The 20,912-nt window shown below is 38.3% G+C and overlaps 1 protein-coding gene across 3 annotated transcripts in view; it reads right to left on the bottom strand.

Annotated features, from left to right (window-relative positions):
• Positions 1-20,912, bottom strand: part of USP3 (ubiquitin specific peptidase 3) — a 110,243-nt gene that overhangs the window by 78,495 nt on the left and 10,836 nt on the right. For 2 of the 3 annotated variants that reach the window (XM_021694047.2, XM_044918320.1), the window contains exon 2: positions 534-594. In XM_021694047.2, the coding sequence (XP_021549722.1) occupies positions 534-594 (61 nt within the window). Of the gene's footprint in view, positions 1-533; positions 596-20,912 lie in introns of those variants that run through there. The other variant, XM_021694046.2, reaches the window with a different exon arrangement.

The following is a 20,912-nucleotide window of genomic DNA, read 5'->3' as shown; positions in this document are numbered from 1 at the left end:
TCTCATTCTCTCTGTCTCAAATAAATAAATAAAATCTTTAAAAAAAAAAAAAAAATCAGTAAAGCTGGGAATAGTGTAGGTAATAGGTGAAACAAGTTTGGCAATGTATTGATCACTGTTGAAGCTGGGTGATGAAAATAATGGGGTTCAATTATATTACCTCTATATACTTCTGTATATGCTTAAATTTACCCTATTAAAAGGTTTAACAAACAACCATTAAGGTAAACTTTTATTTAAAGAATTCAAAGTTCCCTCATTTCATCTTTTCAATCAACTACTACTAGATTATCTGATCATCAAATTAATTCTTCTGAGTACCAATATAAATAAAGGGTTTCCCCCGCTAGATCTTCCCCAGTTGTATCACTGAGCAAACAGACTCTACTGGGAAAGGGAAGACTTACAGAGAATTACATACAATGATTAAGCAATGGTGCTAATAAATCCAAGTCACTAAAACCTTGACATAAAGCCCAAAGGCAAATTGAAAAAAGCAAGTAGGGTAGTGAAATAATAAGTATGTTACCTACCTTCCACAGTGGACACTTGAACAAGTCAAACAGACCCAGGGGCTTTTGTTGGAGCGGCACACTAATAAAAAGAAAAATATACAATATACCAATTGTATCATGTTACTTCCCAGTTTCTCCCCTAATCTGTAATAGCATATCCTGTGATTAAGTTATAAATTCCATGGCTGCTTAGGGGTACTGAAATCACAGATTTCTGCTTTGTGAGTGCATTTACACAGAAAGGCTGCCTAATTACAGTTATATTGAAAAGAACTGAAATGCATGTCCACAACAGCTGCTCATTTTAATTGTTGACTCAAATAGTTCAACCACAAGTTAAACATATATATGCTTTTTTTCCTTTATGATTTCTTTCTTTTTGCCACAGTCTCCAACAAGCTAATGACAGTCTATTTCCTCTTAAAAACATTTTTTTAAGTCTAATTTTTTAATCACATGTCTTTGCCAGGCAGATTACATACTACTATAAATGACAACTCTTTGTTTACCTAATGAGAGGCATAACCTAAAGATACAATTAGGAAGACTAAATCCAGTTCTTCCCAAATTAATGTCTTCATTGCATAAAATATAATTCTAAATATGACAACTGCATTTAATTCTTGCTGAGCGTATAATCAAGATATTAATTATTTTAGTTTTAGTATTACAGGGATGAGGTAGGCAAGAAAAGAATGAAAACTTTAAAAACACTGATTATAATTTTGCTGTGGTTTACTCATTCAACCTAAAAAAAAAAAAAAAAGCCCAATAAACATAACAATGATTTTCAAAAGGGAAGGGGCATAAAAATCACCTGGAAAGCTATTTCAAAATGCGTATGTTCTACTCAGGCAGAGATATCTACATTGGGGTCGGGACAGAGGACAAAGAACATGGGTGTTTTGAGAAAAGTAGCTTCCCAGGTGACTACCTAATACAACCCCCTGAGAACCACAAGTCCACATCCTAGGGGTATGGGAGGGGCACCACAGCACAACCACACACTCAGGAGTACAATAAATTCACCGCCTGGCACATAGTATGTGCTCAATAAACACTTGTTGAAAGGTCAAATCTCCTAGTTTAAGACACCAAGCTCTTCCAAGTTCTGGTCCCTACTGTACTGCTCTTGCCTTATACATCACAACAGGCCTTTCTCCCTGTTAAGAAAAATTAACCAAAACTGGAAAAAAGATTCATCAAGAACTGTAAGCCCTTTCAATGTATAATGAAACATTGTTTAATAGGTCCTCCCAAAGATATTTTATTAATAATAGTTTGATCTGCTGTTTACTTCTGATTAGGACCCAAATTCTAGGACGTTACAGGTAAACTTATAGATTTTTATTTCGTAGAGATAGTATCTGTTCAGCATGCTCCAAAGGTAATGGTTTTACCACCCAGTAGGACAATAACTAATTTTATATTGAGTTTAGCAATTTATTTCAATGTTCTTTCTTTAATACCTACATACACGCAATTCCTCAAATGCTTCTAGAATCAGCTTTACCATCCTGCTGGTTTCCTCATTAATGAGTTAAATAAATCTCTGACATGCGTTCATTCTGGGAGGGAAGAGGTGGGCAAGGAAGAATAGGAAAGCACAATGATACACTGCCCAAGGGATTCTGCTTGTCTGGCCAGCACAGGGCCCTAACTGTTTTTAAATATGAAAACTGCGTGGTAAAATTCCCTTCTGGCAAGCAAGGGTCCTACCTTTCCTTAGTGCATTCACACATTTACATTAACTGCCAGGGCCATCATGAAAGCATTTGAGTTTTTTACTCATTTGGGTCCAATTTTATTATATGTGCATGTAAGCTACATGACCAAAAGGCCAAGAATACCTGCCAAACTGCTAACAACAATTATTACAGGCAGGTACACAAAAAGACCATATTTGAGAGGAGACTGTTGGCTTTTATTTGTACACCCCCGTACTTTTGATTTGTATCAACAAGAATATGATGTTTTTACAGAGGAGCATAGGGGAAGGGAGGGAAAAATACAACAAGACAAAATCAGAGGGAGACAAAACCGTAAGACACTCCTAATCATAGGAAACAAACTGAGGGTTGCAGGTGATGGGCATTAAGGAGGGCACGTGATGTAATGAGCACTGGGTATAAGATTATGAATCACTGACCTCTACCTCTGAAACCAATAATACATTATATGTTAATTAATTGAATTGAATTAAATAAAAAAATTTTTGAAAGAATGTTTTTATAGTTTGAAAAGAAAGTTCTATAAAGTGTATTTTTTAAAGAAAAATAAATTAGAACACAGCTTACTTGAAATAGGTATTCATGGTTTGAGATATAATTCGGAGGACTGAAAAACTAAGAATATTACTGTTTTGTTCCTCCAGCAAATCTCTTTTTCTCTTAGTAAATGCTAAGAAACACCATAACTCAATCTGGAAAAAAAAAGCTGTTGAAGTTTAATATTAACCTGAAATAAATAATTATGTTACAATAGTAAGTTTAGGCCCAAGTTTTTGACATCTAGAGTTTGTTTTCATTTTAATTATGGAAGATTTTTTCCTCCTTTAAATGAGAAAAAGAAAATCTAGAGCAAAATCACTGTTACTTTGGTGTGTTTTCTATCAAGCGTTCCTTTGTTCCCCCTTATAGTTGTAAATATACACACAGCACATATAATTTCAGGATCTAACTTCTCCACTGTCAATATATTATTTTTTAAAAGATTGTATTTATTTGAGAGAGAGAAAGAGAGAGCGCAAGCACTAGTGGGGGGCAGAGAGAGAGGGAGAAGCAGACTCCCCACTGAGCAGAGAGCCCAATGCGGCTAGATGCAGGGCTCAATCCCCAAATCCCAAGATCATGACCTGAGCTGAAGGCAGATGCTTTAATCAACTGAGCCACCCAGGCGTCCCTCCACTGTCAGTATATTAAATGCATTTCTGCATGTTACTGAATTTAGAACAGTGTACTCTGTATCTAGTCTAATATCTCAATTACCTCAAAAAGTTTTATTAATTTTTTAATTTCTCAGTTTCAAATTTTAAAATGGCACCCTGAGGCTGAGGGGAGAAAAAATTGGGGAATAACTGCTTGATAGGTACAGGGTTTATTTTGGGATGACGAAAGTGTCTTACAACTAGATAGAGGTGGTGGTTATACATATACTAAATGCCACTGAATTGTCCACTTTAAAATGGTTAATTTTATGTTATGTGAACTGTACCTCAATAAAATAAGTATATAAACCGGTACTTTAGACAGGGATGAGGAGAGAGAGTAAAAGGAAAAAGTACTGACTTTTAAAAACATTGCAAACAAGTGACTGTGCCTCTTAGTAAATCTCAAAAGAGTTCCCTTTCTGAGTTAAGAAACTGGACATCTTCTATCATGAATATTTATAGTAAAAAAGTTAAAAATATGTGATAGAACAGTTGGTCTTGACTATTTAAATGATAGTACCTTCTGAGGGCTTAATACTTTAACACCAGAAAGACATCTGAAAGCTAAAAAGCTACAGAGAATAGGGTATGATGAGGCATTCTGAAGCCATTTATTGTACTGCATTGGGGAATACTCACTGTTTATACATACCTTATCCAAATAAGAACCTTTCATGTCCCCAAAACAATTATAAAATAGGATGAAAAATATTGGCTTTAAATTAAATTCTCAATTATTGTTAAGAATAGAACAGGACATAACATGAATAAAAGAACACTACAAATAATCTTAAAATTATTTATTTTATCACCTAAGGGGTATTCTTTTATAAAAGGTAGTCTCAATTTATAGGCAGATGAGTTTCAAAAGTTTATCTGTAGGATGAACATATTTCCCATGGAAACAGTATTAGAGGTTTCCAGGCTCTTCTATAAAACTCTACGTGAACCGTAACATAACTGAAATAATGTACAGTTGACCCTGGAACAATGCACGGGCTAAGAGTCCCAACCCCCGCAGAGTTAAAAATCCACATATAACTTCTGACTCCCAAAAAACTTAACTACTAATAGCCTGTTGTTGACCAGAAGCCTTACTGATAACATAAACAGTCCATTAATACATATTTTGTATGTTATATGTATTATATACCTCATTCTTAAAATACAGTAAGCTAGAGAAAGGAATGTATTAAAATCTTAAGGAAGAGAAAATACATTTACAGTATTGCACTATATTAACTGAAAAAAATCCACATATAAGTAGGCCCACATAGTTCAAACCTGTGTTGATTAAGGGTTAACTGTATATATATATTTAAAACAAAAACACACAGTCAATAAAAATGTTTTTAAGCTATCCAGTGAAACATAAAAATAATAAGCTGAAGTAGTTTTTTTATTTTTAAAATTTTAAATGTTAGAACTTGACAGCAAGAGTTACGAAGATGGAAACCTAGAGAAGTTCAAAAAAGATAAATCCAGGGGCACCTGGGTGGCTCAGTCGTTAAGCATCTGCCTTTGGCTCAGGTCACGATCCCAGGGTCCTGGGATCGAGCCCCGCATCGGGCTCCCTGCTCAGCAGGAAGCCTGCTTCTTCGTCTCACACTCCCCCTGCTTGTGTTCCCTCTCTCTCTCTCTCTCTCTGTTAAATAAATAAATACAATCTTTAAAAAAAAAAAAAAAAAGGTAAGTCTAAGACTTATTAGGGCTTTTAGTACACCTAATTACACTTCAAGGTGACGTCACAGCAAGAAAGCCGGGCAGTGTATTTCTCACTGTTACACTTGGCCACAACAGGATCACTGGATCCCATAAATGGAGTTCTGCCTTTTACTCAGAATATGTTGTCAAAGTTATTCTTTCTTCCAGCAATCTCTCCCATTTGCTGGGATTCTTCCAACCACAAACTCAGTGTCCCTTTTCTAAGCTTACGCATCTCAGCCCAGACGTTGGTACTAACTAGGCTCCTTCTACTCTCCTCCTTCAGCTATGGCCTCAGAACCTTCTTCTGGCCCTGTTCTCACCTCAGCTACAAGCTCTGCAATTTGGCAACAGGGCCTCTTTGGAGGAAGAGGAGTGTCTTGATCCTCTCCTAAACTAGAGCCATTTTCCAGAAAGTAGAGGCTGTAATACATAGGCTAGGCAAGGGAGAGAGGTGGAAGAGCACCAGCCTCTAAATCATGCTCATGCCATGTCTTCTTCCTAAAGTCCCCAAAGCTTTAACTCTCCTGGAAACCAGGAAGTTAGAATTGATAGGGCACAGAGGTAGAGGAAAAGCTTCCAAATGATCTACAGACTGAAGTGGTATGCTCCTTTATCAAGAGATAAAAACTAGGGAATTTGTGCTTAAAGGGGCCTATTTACACACAGATGTTTTTGGGTTGCGTTCAAAAGACAAGGAGTTCATAAGACAAAATAGCATTTTTACTTCCCACATAACCACTGGTCTTCAATACCCTTAGTATTCATTACACAGAACCTAACAATGTAGAGTACATTTGATATTTAAAGCCTATAAACAACTCTCTTGGAATTCTTTTTTTTTTTAATTAATTTATTTTTGAGAGGGAGAGAGAGAGAGAGAGAGAGAACGTGTGCAAGCAGGGGGAGGGGCAGAGGGAGAGAGAGAATCTCAAGCAGACTCCATGCTGAACACGGAGTCCCATGAGGGGTTTGATCTCATGACCCTGAGATCATGACCCAAGCCAAAACCAAGAGTCGGATGCTCAACCGACTGAGCCGCCCAGGCACCCCTCTCTTGGAATTATAAATTTTTGTCTTTTATAAAACATCAAGCACCAGTGCTTATGACACAACTTAGTGTCTCTACACACATTATAGTTCAAGCACACAGCACTGACATGGCAAGCCACTTATAGCGCATCTATTATTCAATAGTTGCTTCAACTGGTAGCAAGGCTTTTTATCTTCTTAAGAATTCAGAAAGGTGAGGATCTGATGACCAAGATTCTAGTCTGGCTCTACCATGACTAGCTATAGAACTGAGAACATCACTACTATTCTGGGTCTATTTCTTCATTGTAAAATGAAGACTAGGGAATAAGCATATCCCCTCTAATCATAAGATTAGTCAAAGAACATAAGGGAAAAAATAAATGAAACAATGTCATCCTCCCCTATATATAAAAGTCTTCCAACTCCAACTCCACTCTCCACCTAACTTAAAGGCTTAACACAGGGATCAATTGCTAATGTAGTGTAATTTTCTAAACCAATGGTTTTCAGCTTTTTTTCCTGCCTCCAACCACTTGAGAGGCAAACACATTCCCACCACACTGCCCATTAGAAACAGCAACTCACTGCAGCTGCAGGGGTGGGAAGTGTGTGGAATCACTGAACAAAACTGTTACAGAAAAACATGCTGCTATGACAGTAAAACTCAGAACACCACTCCCCCAACACACACAAAATTTTTAAAGTGTAACACTCTAAAAATATTACCAAGCCATAAGAAAACATCCATAATATAGGTTTTTTAAAAAAGCAAGTTCACTTTTATCTAGTTAATATTCATCTAAGACATATTACGTGCCAGGCACTATGGCAACCACTTTATGAATATTACTCATTTAATCCTCTAAAATCCAATAAGGAATATACTATTCTTTGGCCTGTTTTACAGATAAGGAAACTGAGGCAGAGATAACTTATGTAACTTGCTAAGTTAGTGACAGAACTAGAAATCAAACTCTGTTTGAAGGCATGGACTGCTGTAAAGCAGTAAGTCCAGAAGGTTGTCATTTTTATTTTAAAAAGATTTTATACTACGTGTTTCTGTGTGTATATTATATGCCTCTATATAAAATTTTTAAAGTCTGGAAGGATATGTGGTAACTGTTAATGGTTATGTAAAAGGAATGGGATGAGGGATTGGAGCCACATGGATCTACTTTCCACAACAGTGATTTTTTCAGAAAACGTTACTTCTTTTATAATAAAAATTTTAAATGGCTTAAGTTTAAAGATACTGGTATTATAAAGTTGTCCTAATGAAACAGACTTACTCTAAATTATTAACCATGAGTGGTAAGTGAAACCAAAATCCAAGATTATAACTCTATGGGTTTGTAAAAGTATAATTAGTGAAAACAAAATTTTTGCAGCTGTTATTCAAAACACACGTACACACACACACACTCCACAGAAGTATCGATAGTAAAAGTGTTATTCCTCTTAAAACTAGAGAATAGGGCAGGATTATCATAAAAATTCTATGAGTATTCCAGTAAATATAAGTTGAACTATATTCTAGGACTAACCCAGCTAACCCACCAACTGATACATTTTTAGATATTTAAGAGCAAGGCATATAATCTTCTTTATACCATAAATATTATTTGAACCATATGCTCACAAGCCTATTCCATGCTAAAAGTTCTGAAGTCTCTCCTATCTTCAACTTGAATCCTCTGAAATTACTGGAGGAAGGAGTTGGTAAAGTCACATAAAGAGAGCAGGAACTGGGCTATAATATAATATAGTCCAGAAAGGAAGAAACCCAGCTATCCTAAGCAACTGCCAAAGGTGCCAGAGCAGTCTGAATGCAGCCAAACTCATTGTCTGTCGCCACCCCCGCGACATCCTCCAGTGCTGCTCATTCTGGGAATGGGCACTGGGTTCCCAGGGAACAGGGAAATAGAGTTCTCTTAAAAAGCAACAGGAGGTGCTCAGGGCCAAAGGAGTGAGCTAATGCAGAGTTTGGGAGACTAAGCAGAGGTCCAAATACTGGAAAAAGAGGAGACCAAGCATGAGTACCAAATGCAAAGTGGACAGAAGTGGCAGGTTGGGACTCAAGGCCAAGATCACAGAACCAAAAGCTCAGGGGCAAGGCAGAGAAGGCAATTACCAAGCAAAGCTTATCTTGGTCATCTTTCCACTTTGCCCATGAGAACCTTTCCACCTTCCTCCTCCTGGCAGCTCTCTCCTGCCTCACTCCCATCCTTATTCAAGGCTTAATCTTAATCTCTCCTGAATCATTAAATAAGTAAATTGTTTTCTGGTAAAGTCACAGTTCAGTATTTCTCATAATCATTCTCTCCTTTCTGTTTAACAGCCCTGTAACAGATTTAAGATAGCCACAAAGTCTTTGACACTACTCCCATCGAGAAGTAGATCTATATCTTCATTCTTTGAATTTGGCAGGCTCTAACTGCCCTGACCAACTGAATATGACAGAAGTGACTCCGTATCCATTTGCAAGTCTAGGCCTTAAGAAATTGACAGCTTCCTCTTGCTATTACTTGGAATGCTTACTCTTGGAAAAGCCAGCCACCATCTAAGCATAAGCAGTCTGATCACCCAACATACTGTGAGAAACCCAAACCACATGGGGAGACCTTGGAGAATATGACACCATGGCGCGGGGGGTTGGGAAAGGGAAAGAGACTGTGGAGCCCAGAAGCAGCAGAGATGTGACTTAAGAAGGCATCTTGGAAGAAGATGTTCCAGCCCCAGGTACTCCAGCAGATGCAACACCAGCCAAGTTTCTCCTGAATTCTGATGCACAAAATCATAAGCAAAATAAAATGGTTGTTTTAAGCTACTAAGATGCAGGATAGTTTATTATGCAGCAGTAGATAATCAGAAGACCACTTATACAAAGAGGAGTATCAGTGATAAAGCATCCTTCATTCACACCTGCCAAACTCACTGAAATGACTGACACTGTTGTTTAACAGAAATGAGGATGGGAACCTCCAAGAGGTTCTACCCTTAAGAATCAAAACTATACAAGGGCTAGACGATCCCCTCTGCAACAGAGGTAGTAAGAGAGTAAAGACATGGTGGTCTATCATCAACTAAGCGGCCATCATCTTTGGGACTGGCTCTTTCTATATCCTCCCAATCTTTTAATAACTCAAATTCAGATGTACTGTTACAACCATAAGGCAACCTAATTCTTTCTTGAGCACTCCTGATGTTGCCCTATATTATAAAAACAACCTTCAAAATCTCAAAATCACTATTCCCATAGCAACCCCAAATTCTGAATAAAGATCCTTAAGAAAGTGCCATTGGCACCTGAAAGAATTCCTTTTCTCTTCTTTAAAGCTACAAAGCCTATCCTTCATTTCTTTGGCCTCTCTGGATTATGTTCTTTAATAAGCATTCTGACAAACCTCAGATTTTACTGAAGGTTTGATTTGAAAACCTGAATAGTTATGAATTGAGAACATCCTACTGCATTTCTGTTTCCAATTCTGTCTTTGCTCTGAGTTCTGACATATTCCTGAGCCAGCCTGATCTGATCCCTATATCACTCAGCAATGTCTGACCCCAGGCCTTTGTAGGTGGAATCAAAAGCCCACATGCTAACCAGAATCCCAAGATTTCTGAGGAAGTGCTCACACTTTTCTCTTAAAGTTCTCACAAAATTGTTGCATAGCCAGCCCAGAAAGAGGAGGAGCGGGAAGGGCACAATGACCAGAACTCTATTCCACATCATCTCGGTTGAACTAAGCAGAGGCCTTAATCACGTGCCCTTGACTCTTGCCAAAAGAAATCTTCCTTCTTTAATATAAAAATGTACCAAATGACTAGGTTACCCTCAAACGAATGTAACTGTTACTCTACAGACTCAAAATAAACATGTTAGAGGTCATGTGATACAATGAAGCAAGCATGGCAGGCTTCTGGACCAACAGTTTTACATTTGCCTTCTAGCTTTACCAGTTCTTTTGTTCTATGACCTAAAGGAGCTGGTTCCAAAGCCAGCTTCCTCATCTGTAATACAAGACAAATACCACCTCTACCTCACATGGCTGTGGTAAAGATTTCATGAGATAAAAGATATAACGTGCACAGCAACGGGCCTAACAAACAGAAAGTACCAATGACTATCAGTTCCTTTTCATTAAAAATATATTAAAAAGAATAAAATGGCTGGCAGCAGTTAATTCTGGTGGCTGCAATTATATGTAACAGTTAACGTATGTCCACGTATACCATGACTACTAATTCTTAGAATTTTTTTCTGAGTTTACACTCACTAAAAGGAACTGCCCCTGACAATTCCTTTTCATAAAAAATCTCATATACATTAAGTCACATTGAAAAAAAACAACAAAAATCTCTCAGAAACTCCTCCTATATCTGACCTAAAATTAAATTACATTCAAAACATCAAATGAATCAGATAAAATACTCAATTTTATTTATTTATTTATTTATTTATTTATTTATGACAGAGAGAGAGAGAGAGAGACAGGAGAGAGGGAACACAAGCAGGGGGAGTGGGAGAGGAAGAAGGCTTCCCGCTGAGCAGAGAGCCCGATGTGGGGCTCGATCCCAGGACCCTGGGATCATGACCCAAGCCAAAGGCAGACGCTTAACAATTGAGCCACCCAGGCGCCCTCAATTTTAATAAGCTTATTTCAAAATCGATTTAACTACTACAATCACCTTAATGTCAGAATCATTAAACTTTATACATCTAATGTAAAATAAATATATTTAGAAAGCATTTCAGATGTTCCTTCTGAGAGATGTGCAAAGAGGTTTACACAACTTAATAAGATACTACTCAGATAAAATACTTAAGTACAGAGGCAACTTAAGTGTCAAAATCATACTGAAATATACTGAACTCAGAGGTATTCAGAACAGAGATTAAATCCTGGTTCACCAATCTAATCAAGCAAAATATACCTTGGGTACATACCCAATACAAAGTGCTAGGCCAAGTCATTTAAAAATATTTTTTAATTTATTGATTTTTATTGAATTATAGTTGACACACAATATTACATTAGTTTTAAGGTATACAACAGTGATTTGACAACTCTATACCTTTTGCTATACTCACAAGTGTAGCTACCATCTGTCATCATACAACACTATTACAATACCACTATGTATTCCCTATGCTGTACCTTTCATTCCCATGACTTAAACATTCCATAACTAGAACCTGTACCTCCCACTCCTTTTCACCCATTTTGCCTGTCTCTCCACCCCTCCCCTCTGGCAACCACCAGTCTGTTCTCTGTTTATAGGTCTGTTTCTGCTTTGTTTTTTAGATTCCATATGAGTGAAATCATATGGTATTTGTCTTTCTCTGACTTATTTCCCTTAGCATTATACCCTCTAGGTCCATCATGTTGTTGCAAATGCCAAGATCTCATTCTTTTTTATGGCTGAGTAATATTCCATTATATATATTTATATATATATATATATACACACACACACACACACACATATATACCTCCCACATTTTTTTTTTTTTAAGATTTTATTTATTTGACAGAGAGAGACACAGCAAGAGAGGGAACACAAGCAGGGGGAGTGGGAGAGGGAGAAGCAGGCTTCCCGCAGAGCAGGGAGCCTGATGCGAGGCTCGATCCCAGGACCCTGGGATCATGACCTGAGCTGAAGGCAGACGCTTAACGACTGAGCCACCCAGGCGCCTCCCACATCTTTTTTTTTTAAGATTTTATTTATTTATTTGAGAGAGAGAAAAGAGAGAGAACAAGCACTGGGGAGGGGCGGGGGGGAGAGAAAGAGAGAGCAGCAGACTCCCTGCTGAGCAGGAAGCCTGATGCTGGGCTCAATCCCAGGACCCTGAGATCATGACCTGACCTGAAGGCAGATGCTTAACTGACTGAGCCACCCAGGCACCCCTCTCCCACATATTCTTTATCCATTCATCTATCAGTCAACACTTAAGCTCCTTCCTTATCTTGGCTATTGTAAATAACACTGCAAGAAACATAGGGATGTATCTTTTTTGAATTAGAGTTTTCATTTTCTTTGGATAAACAAAAATATTTTTAAATTTCTAATTCTTGTTTTAGCAAAGAAGAAAACAGGAATGATTTCAAATCACACCAGATTAAATATATGGTGATCAGCTTATTTTTATGAACCTGTAGGTCGAAATTCAATTCCTCCTCATCCACCTTACTACCAGATGCTCTTTAAGAAGCAATGTCCTTGGCCCTTGGAGGCTAATTTTCAGACTGTGCTCTAGCTTACTTTTCCAACCTTTTCCATGTCAGGACATGCACAGAAAATGGTAACATCTGTATGGCACATGCAAATAAATTCAAAAGGCTTCTCAGGACCATATAAGTGGGATCCCCTTGGAGGCTACAGCCACCCTGAGACTGGAGGAATCATTATCTCAACACATGTATAATTCATTCATGGTCCCTCTGATGGGAAGCTGTGCTAGCCAATGTTTTACATGGTTATCTACCAATGTAGGAGGAGGTTTCCCTTCTGCTGCAATGCCCGCTTATTGGAACAACAGACTGGAAGTTCTCAACCACCTGAGAGAGCCAGCAGCATTACCTGGAAATCCAAGACACCATTCCTCTGAAGATTTCAAGTTTATAATATTGACTAATGCTCTAAGACCTATCAGAGAAAACAGATGCCCGTATCCCCATTTCTACCCTATGTATAACTCTCTTAACCTACTGTAATTCTGTGACCCCAGGGAGCAGCCAGTCAGCAACATAACATGAAGCAACCTAACATGAATTAAATTAAAAGTAAGAGAGAAGTCCCAGTAAACAGTTCAGCCTGAGTACTTAGATGGTAAAACAGCATTGATTAGTATGTATAAGGAGCAATCAACTGCTTAAAATGAAAATGGACCCAGACCATATCTGATTAGCTACGATGTACTGACTAAAAATGCTTTCAAGGCCACTTCAGCTGATTTCAAGGTTTCCCAGGCAGAAAAATAATTACAATAAAGTATTTCCCTTCAACTGCCTTAAGTACATTTGTAAGACCACAGCAGATGGGAAGACAGGAACAGGCAGGCAAATAGGTTGAAGTATTACTACAAAATCACTTACACATTACTGCTCACCCAACTAAAAAGTTAAAACTTTCAATCTTCCCTGTAGATACTCTTAATACAAAAATACATTTGTACAAGACTATTAGTTGCAGCATTATTTGTAACTGTAAAATACTGAAAACAACCTAAATATAGAAGCAAAAACATAGGAGAATGGTTAAATTCACTGTGACACATCCACAAATGGAGTACTATGAAGCTGTTAAAAAAAATAATAATAAGGAAAATTTCTACAAACATAGAGTGATATACAGGATATATTGATAAATGAAAGAAGCAAAGTCCAAAAGTGTATAGTTAGTTTGCTACCTTTTGTGAGAGAAAGATAAGAAAATATTCATGTGGGCGCCTGGGTGGCTCAGTCATTAAGCATCTGCCTTCGGCTCAGGTCATGATCCCAGGGTCCTGGGATCGAGTCCCACATCGGGCTCCTTGCTCAGCGGGGAGTCCGGTTCTCCCTCTGCCCCTGCTTGTGTCCCCCTCTCTCGCTGTGTCTCTCTCTGTCAAATAAAAAAAAATCTTTAAAAGAAAATACCCATGTATCTGTTTTTGTTTGTTTGTTTGTTTTTACAAAAAAGAAACACAGGAAGAATAAATCCAAATAATGGTCTGCAAGAGTGGGTGGCAATGAGTGAAAGGATTGGGTAGTAACACTTCTCAGTATAGTTTTAGCTTTTGGAATTCTGCTAATGTTTTATACACTCAAAAAGGAAAATAAAAACCAGCAAGGAAGAGGTGAAAAAAATCCAAAATCGAAATCAAACACAAATGAACCCAACTATATGTCAAATAAATAATATAAGTGTATTAAAAGATGGAGGGAAAGTAACCCAAATGACTTTAGAACATAATACTTTACAAATTGTCAGCACATAGATAAAAAGAACCATAAACAAGTATTGAACTCTAGTCAAAAGGGGTTTCCTTTACAATGGTATGGGTTAGCAGTTCTGGAATTACTTTCTCTGATTATGGCACAGAGCAAACAAGTACATATGCTGAGGATAATGGGAACCAGATTTTCAATGTTGGAGAAGAGCATTACAAATATGAAAAGGGGCAAAACCAGACCTGTGGTGCTGAACTGGAATTACAAGTTTAATATGAACTCACACACACACATACACACAAATAGATACAGACGTGTATTTATTTATATTTCTTAGCTCTTATCTGCTGAGAGATCTTAATTTACAAACATTATTCCCCACTAAACGGAATAAGGGACACTTGGAAAAATGGCTGATTCTAAGGCTGGGGTAGGCTGAGTACAAGATGAGCCTGGAGTATCTTATGTCTGAAAGAAAGAGCTCAAAGAACAATAGGGACATGTCAAAATTACAGCCTAGGCTGCTCCCACTAGCCAAATCTATGATAATTTGGGCCTCAAATAATAACAATATCACAGAATAAAATAAAAATCTATGAGTCCGTACTGATACAATAAATGAATAAATAAATAAGTGGGAGGGGAAGGAAAGCTCTTCCTTACAGAATACTAATATATTTAGAAAAAATACAAGTTAAAAATTCAACATCTTAAAAAAAAATTCAACATCTTGCAACCATCCTAGTAATAAGTGATTCAGTCAAGAACCATCAATGGATGCTAAGTTATTGGGTGAAAGGCTGGTGAGGAACAGGATATATACATAAAATCTCAAAGTACCTCCCACAAGATACTTGTTAATAGCAAAGGGAAAAATAGTAACTTTACAGTGGAATAACCTTGCAAATATTACCTTAATAATCAAAGTTAAGATCACTAAAAATGAGACAAACCAACATGGTATACCTCTTGATATGATACCCTGAGAAGACACAACATTACTTTTGTAGTATTCCTACCAAAAAAATGCATGACCCGAATCAAATCACAAGGAAACATCAGAAAAACTCAAAATGAAGTACATTTTATAAAATAACTGAACTGTATTCTTTAAAAAATACCACAGTCTCGGGGTTATCTGGGTGGCTCAGTCCGTTGAGGGTGGGACTCTTGATTTCAACTCAGGTTATGATCTCAGGGTTCTGGGATGGAGCCCACGGAAGGGCTCAGTGGGGAGTCTGCTTCCCTCCCTCTCCCTCTGCCCTTCCCCCGGTTCATGTGTGTGCCTGTTCTCTCTCTCAAATAAATTCTAAAAAAATTTTAAAAATAAATTTAAAAATACCACGATCTAAAAGATAAAAGCCAAGGAACTGTTCCAGATTAAAGAAGACTAAACCATTATGACAACAAAATGAAATGCGTGATCCTGGATTAGATCTGGGGGAGGTAGGTAAGTGTAACACAAAGGGGAAACTGCTGTAAAGGACATATATAAAGGACATTATTGGGACAAATGGAGAAATGTGAATATGGAATGTGCATTAGATAATACTACTCTATCAGTATTAAATGTCTGATTTTGATCAATATCCTATGTTTATTGAAAAGAAACTCCTTGTTCTTGGAAAACAAACAAACAAGTATTTATGGACAAAGGAGTATTTTATCGGCAAATTACTCGGGAAGAAAATATATAAACTGAGGGTGCATAAATGATAACGCAAGTGGGGCAAAATGTTAACAATTGGTGAATCTAGGTAAAGACTCTTAACTATACAGAACAAACTGATGGTGACCAGAGGGGAGGTTGGTGGGGGGATGGGTTAAATAAGTGATGGGGATTAAGGAGTGCACTTGTGATGAGCACCAGTTGTTGTATGAAAGTGCTGAATTACTAAATTCTACACCTCAAACTAATACTACACTGACTGTTAACTAACTGGAATTTAAACAAAAACTTGTGGGGGGGGGGGAAGAGTAGATGGAAGTTCTTTGTACTATTCTTAGCAATGTTTCTTTAAGTATGGAATTATATCAAAATAAAAATTTTTTGACGGGCGCCAGGGTGGCTCAGTTGGTTAAGCGACTGCCTTCGGCTCAGATCATGATCCTAGAGTCCCTGGATCAAGTCCCGCATCGGGCTCCCTGCTGGGCAGGGAGTCTGTTTCTCCTTCTGACCCTCCTCCCTCTCTCTCATTCTCTCTCTCTCAAATAAATAACATCTTTTAAAAAAAATAAAAATAAAATTTTTTGAGATTAAAAAAATTTTATTTATTGCCAACTGAGAACAATTTTTTTACCAAAACACAAGGGAAAATGTTAAATTATCCATGCATAGAGCCAAACAGTTTTATGAACCCAGCATTAACTCCACTAAATTGATGCATAATGAACTAATCCAGTAAAAAAATCCAACATATTAACAACTATAGGAATCCAAATGACCTTACAACTGCATTTCTTTTACATATCCAAAGTCTGGCTTGTGATTTGGCTTCCTAAAGAGTCAAACCCTCTGGTTTACCTACTCTTTCTGCTGACTCTGATAATAGCAACAATATTTTGCTCTGTCCATAAGAGAAGGTAAATCTGAGTTTGATCTTTTACTCAAATTAGAGTAATGCAAAATTTCAGTTTTAATGATTTAACTATTTGAATGTAACTAATAAGATCCATTTTTTTTTTTTTTTAAAGATTTTATTTATTTATTTGAGAGAGAGAATGAGACAGAGAGCATGAGAGGGGGGAGGGTCAGAGAGAGAGGCAGACTCCCTGCTGAGCAGGGAGCCTGACGCGGGACTCCATCCCGGGACTCCAGGATCATGACCTGAGCCGAAGGCAGTCGCCCAACCAACTGAGCCACCCAGGCGCCCAAGATCCATTTTTGATAGGACAAAGCATCTTGCCCTAAAACTGATTTAAAATATTTCATTTAAAAATAGACACTAAGGGGTGCCTGGATAGCTCAGTCGGTGTAGTGATCTCAGAATTAGTGGGAGCAAGCCCTGGGTCAGGCTCTGGGCTGGGTGTGGAGCCTGTTTGGGATTCTCTCTCTCCCTCTCCCTCTGCCCCCCCCCCCACCCCCCCCCCCACCCCCACGCATGCTCTCTCTCAAAAAAAAAAAAAAAGACATCAAATAAAATATGGCAAACCAACTTCTCTCTTATCTCCTCTCCCTCCTAACATCCATGAAAATTACAATAAAGGAATTAAACAGATACACACAAGGATAAAGAGAACATGTGAGGCAATCAAAGCACACAAGAGACTTCAACATGTTTTTGGAAGTCAGGAAGAAGTTAGAGGAGCAGTAATAATCTTGGTAGTGCAAAGGAAACTACAACCTAACTGCCAGCAGAGAAGAATGCAGGTGGGAGGTGGCCCTGGGCTCAGGGACACTGGGCACAGCAGACAGCAAGGAGAAGGACAGGACTGAAAACAATGGATCCAAGGGCCGTAAGGAACAACTGAATCATGGAACTTCCTATACCCTGATGTCAGAACATCAGTGGCCAGGTGTACAGCCCCTAGAGGGAAGACTGAAAAACTGAACAGAGCTAAAAAAGTTCTCATACAGACATCTTCAGTGTTACCTCCAATGAAGAAGACGGCTTGTTCCCCCATTTCACAGTGAAGCCCACTGACAGAGCTTTTTAGTGCCTCACTCTTATATGAAGACAGATACAGATAAAACAAATCCTTGAAAAAACCTCTAGTCTGAGAGAATCATTTTATTTAAAGATTTTATTTATTTATTTGAGAGAGTGAGAGCGAGAGAGCATGAGCGGGGTGAGGGGCAGAGGGAGAAACAGGCTCCCCGCTGAGCAGGGAGCCCGACAACATGGGACTCGATCCCAGAACTCCAGGATCATGACCTGAGCCAAAGGCAGACACTTAACCGACTAAGCCACCCAGGCACCCGGGAGAGAATCATTTTAAAAAGAAAAAGAGGAAGGGGCACCTGGCTGGCTCAGTTGGTAGAACATGCAACTCTTGATCCTGGGGTCATTGAGTTCAAGCCCCACACTGGGTGTAGAGATTACATTAAAAAAAAAAAGAAAGAAAGAAAAGAAAAGAAAAAAGAGGAATCCAGAGGAAACAGAAACAATGCAGGGAGCACCGAAAACCTTTGAAACAAACAAATTCTAAAACCCCAGAGTAATAGGAAAAGATACTGCAAAACAATAGCAACAGGATGTATGAAGAAGCAATGATCAGAAAAATGAGAAAAACCTCCTGAAAATTAAAAGTATGATTAAATATCAAAATTCAATGGAAGGCGGGGGGAGAAAAAAATCAAGGAAATATCTCAGGAACTAGAACCAAAGGGCAAAGAAATAAAAAGATTAAAAAATTGCAGTTTCTATCTAGGACACCCAACATTCAATTAATACGAGTTCCAAAAAGAAAAAAGAACAAATTAAGAGATGTAAGTACGAGGGGCACCTGGGTGGCTCAGTTGGTTAAACGACTGCCTTCAGCTCAGGTCATGATCCTGGAGTCCCAGGATCGAGTCCCGCATCGGGCTCCCTGCTCAGCAGGGAGTCTGCTTCTCCCTCTGACCCTCCCCCCTCTCATGTGCTCTCTCTCTCTCTCAAATAAATAAATAAAATCTTTAAAAAAAAAAAAAAAGAGATGTAAGTACGGGAAGATAAGTGTGCTATCAAACAGAGAGACTGAAAGGCCCCTTGAGTACCCATCACAATAGAAGAAAACTACCCGTGCCAACACACATCAGTCTGAAATTTCAGAACACTAAGGATAAGAAAAATATCCTAAAAGCTTCCAAGAAAAACAATAAAAGGATATGATGGCATAGTAATCAGAAAGGTATCAGGTTTCTCAATAGCAACACTTGGAAGCCTAAAAACAAAGGAACAACACTTTCATATTTCTAAGAGAAAAATCTTTTCTAATACTCTATAGTAGGTCAAAACAATCAAGTATAAAATTAGAATAAAATTGTCAGACTTGCATGGGGTCAAAAATCTGCCTCCTATGAAAAGGGAGCTGGATGATGTACTCCAGCAAAACAGGCTAATAAACTAAGAAAGAGAAAGACATGGGATCCAGGAAATGGGAGATCTAATACAAGAGAACAGCAAGGGAATCATAGGATAAAAACTGTCCAACAGGCCTAGAGAACAATTAGTTCAAATGGGAGGAAGACGACTCTGGAAAGGAGGTCTTCAGGGGCAAAAAATAGTACTAAGAGATTACCTGCTTAAGTGCTTGAAAAATAATATTCATAGACATATGACAGATTTATAAGTATATCTGGGAGCAAATATGTAGAAGGCAAACTTTTTTAAAAAGCCAATTATTGGGGCACCTGAGTGGCTCAGTCAGTAAAGCACGTGACTCTGGATCTCCAGGCTGTGAGTTTGAGCCCCATGCTGGGTAGAGAGATTACTCAAAAATAAAATCTTAAAAAAAATTTTAAAAATAAAAAGGCAATTATTAACTCAAGGAAAAATAAAATTCAAGAAAAAGTAATCTCCATGTTAACCAAAACTTGTAATCTAATTATACTGAGAAATGGAAAAAGTGACAGAAGGTAGGATGGTACAAACACATTAATGTCCTCATTTACCACAGCAAGATGTCAAGAGATAAAGCCTAAAAGCGATAAATTAAGAAATAACAGTATACTACTTAGAAGTATACAGGTACTGGGGCGCCTGGGTGGCTCAGTCAGTTAAGCATCTGCCTTTGGCTCAGGTCATGATCTCAGGGTCCTGGGACGGAGCGCCAAATTGGGATCCCTGCTCAGCAGGGAATCTGCTTCTCCCTCTCCCTCTGCCCCTACCCTCCCACTTATGCTCCCTCTCTTGCTCCCTCTTGCTCTCTCTCAAATAAATAAAATAAAATCTTAAAAAATAAAGTATACAGGTATTTACCTGCATGAGAAAGAAAACTAAATAGACCTTAGCATGGTTGTCTATGGACAGTAAGACTGAGGGTGGAGGGGTAGGAAATCGCTGCTGTGTTTTAAACCTTTTGATACTAGGGCGCCTGGGTGGCTCAGTCGGTTAAGCATCTGCCTTCAACTCAGGTCATGATCCCAGAGTCCTGGGATCGAGCTTCGAATCGGGCTCCCTGCTCAGTGGGGAGTCTGCTTCTCCCTCTGCCTTTCCCCCTGCCTGTGCTCTCTCTCTCTCTCTGTCAAATAAATAAATAAATAAATAAATAAATAAATAAATAAATAAATAAATAAATAAAATCCTAAAAAAATAAATAAACCTTTTGATACTATCTCTTAACTGTGTCTATGTATTACTTTTTGAAAACATGAATTAATCTTTATGTTTTTTTTAAGATTTTTATTTATTTGAGAGAGAGAGCACAAGTGGGAGGGGTAGGAAGAGGGAGAAGCAGGCTCCCAGCTGAGCAGGGAGCCCGATGCAGGGCTGGGTCCCAGGACCCTGGGATTATGACTTGAGCCAAAGGCAGACACTTAACCCACTGAGCCACCCAGGCACCCCATGAATTAATCTTTAAAAGGTAAAATGATAAAATCCTATCAATTCACGTAATTGCCCATGCCATTTTTTTCATCTTTAAAAAAAATATACGTGCTGAATCACTGTATTGTGTGTCTGAAACTAGTATAAAACTGTATGTTAACTATACCGGCATCAAAATTTTTTTAGGGACGCCTGGGTGGCTCAGTCGGTTAAGCATCTGCCTTCAGCTCAGGTCATGATCCCAGGGCCCTGGGACTGAGTCCCACATCCGTCTCCTTGCTCAGTGGGAAGCCTGCTACTCCCTCTGCCTCCACCACCCCCCACCGCTTGTGCT

Source organism: Neomonachus schauinslandi, chromosome 9 (genome assembly GCF_002201575.2).
Source record: "Neomonachus schauinslandi chromosome 9, ASM220157v2, whole genome shotgun sequence".
Taxonomy (NCBI): Eukaryota; Metazoa; Chordata; class Mammalia; order Carnivora; family Phocidae; genus Neomonachus; species Neomonachus schauinslandi.
The sequence above is the reverse complement of the archived record's forward strand: the minus strand, read 5'-3'. Positions and strand labels throughout refer to the sequence as shown.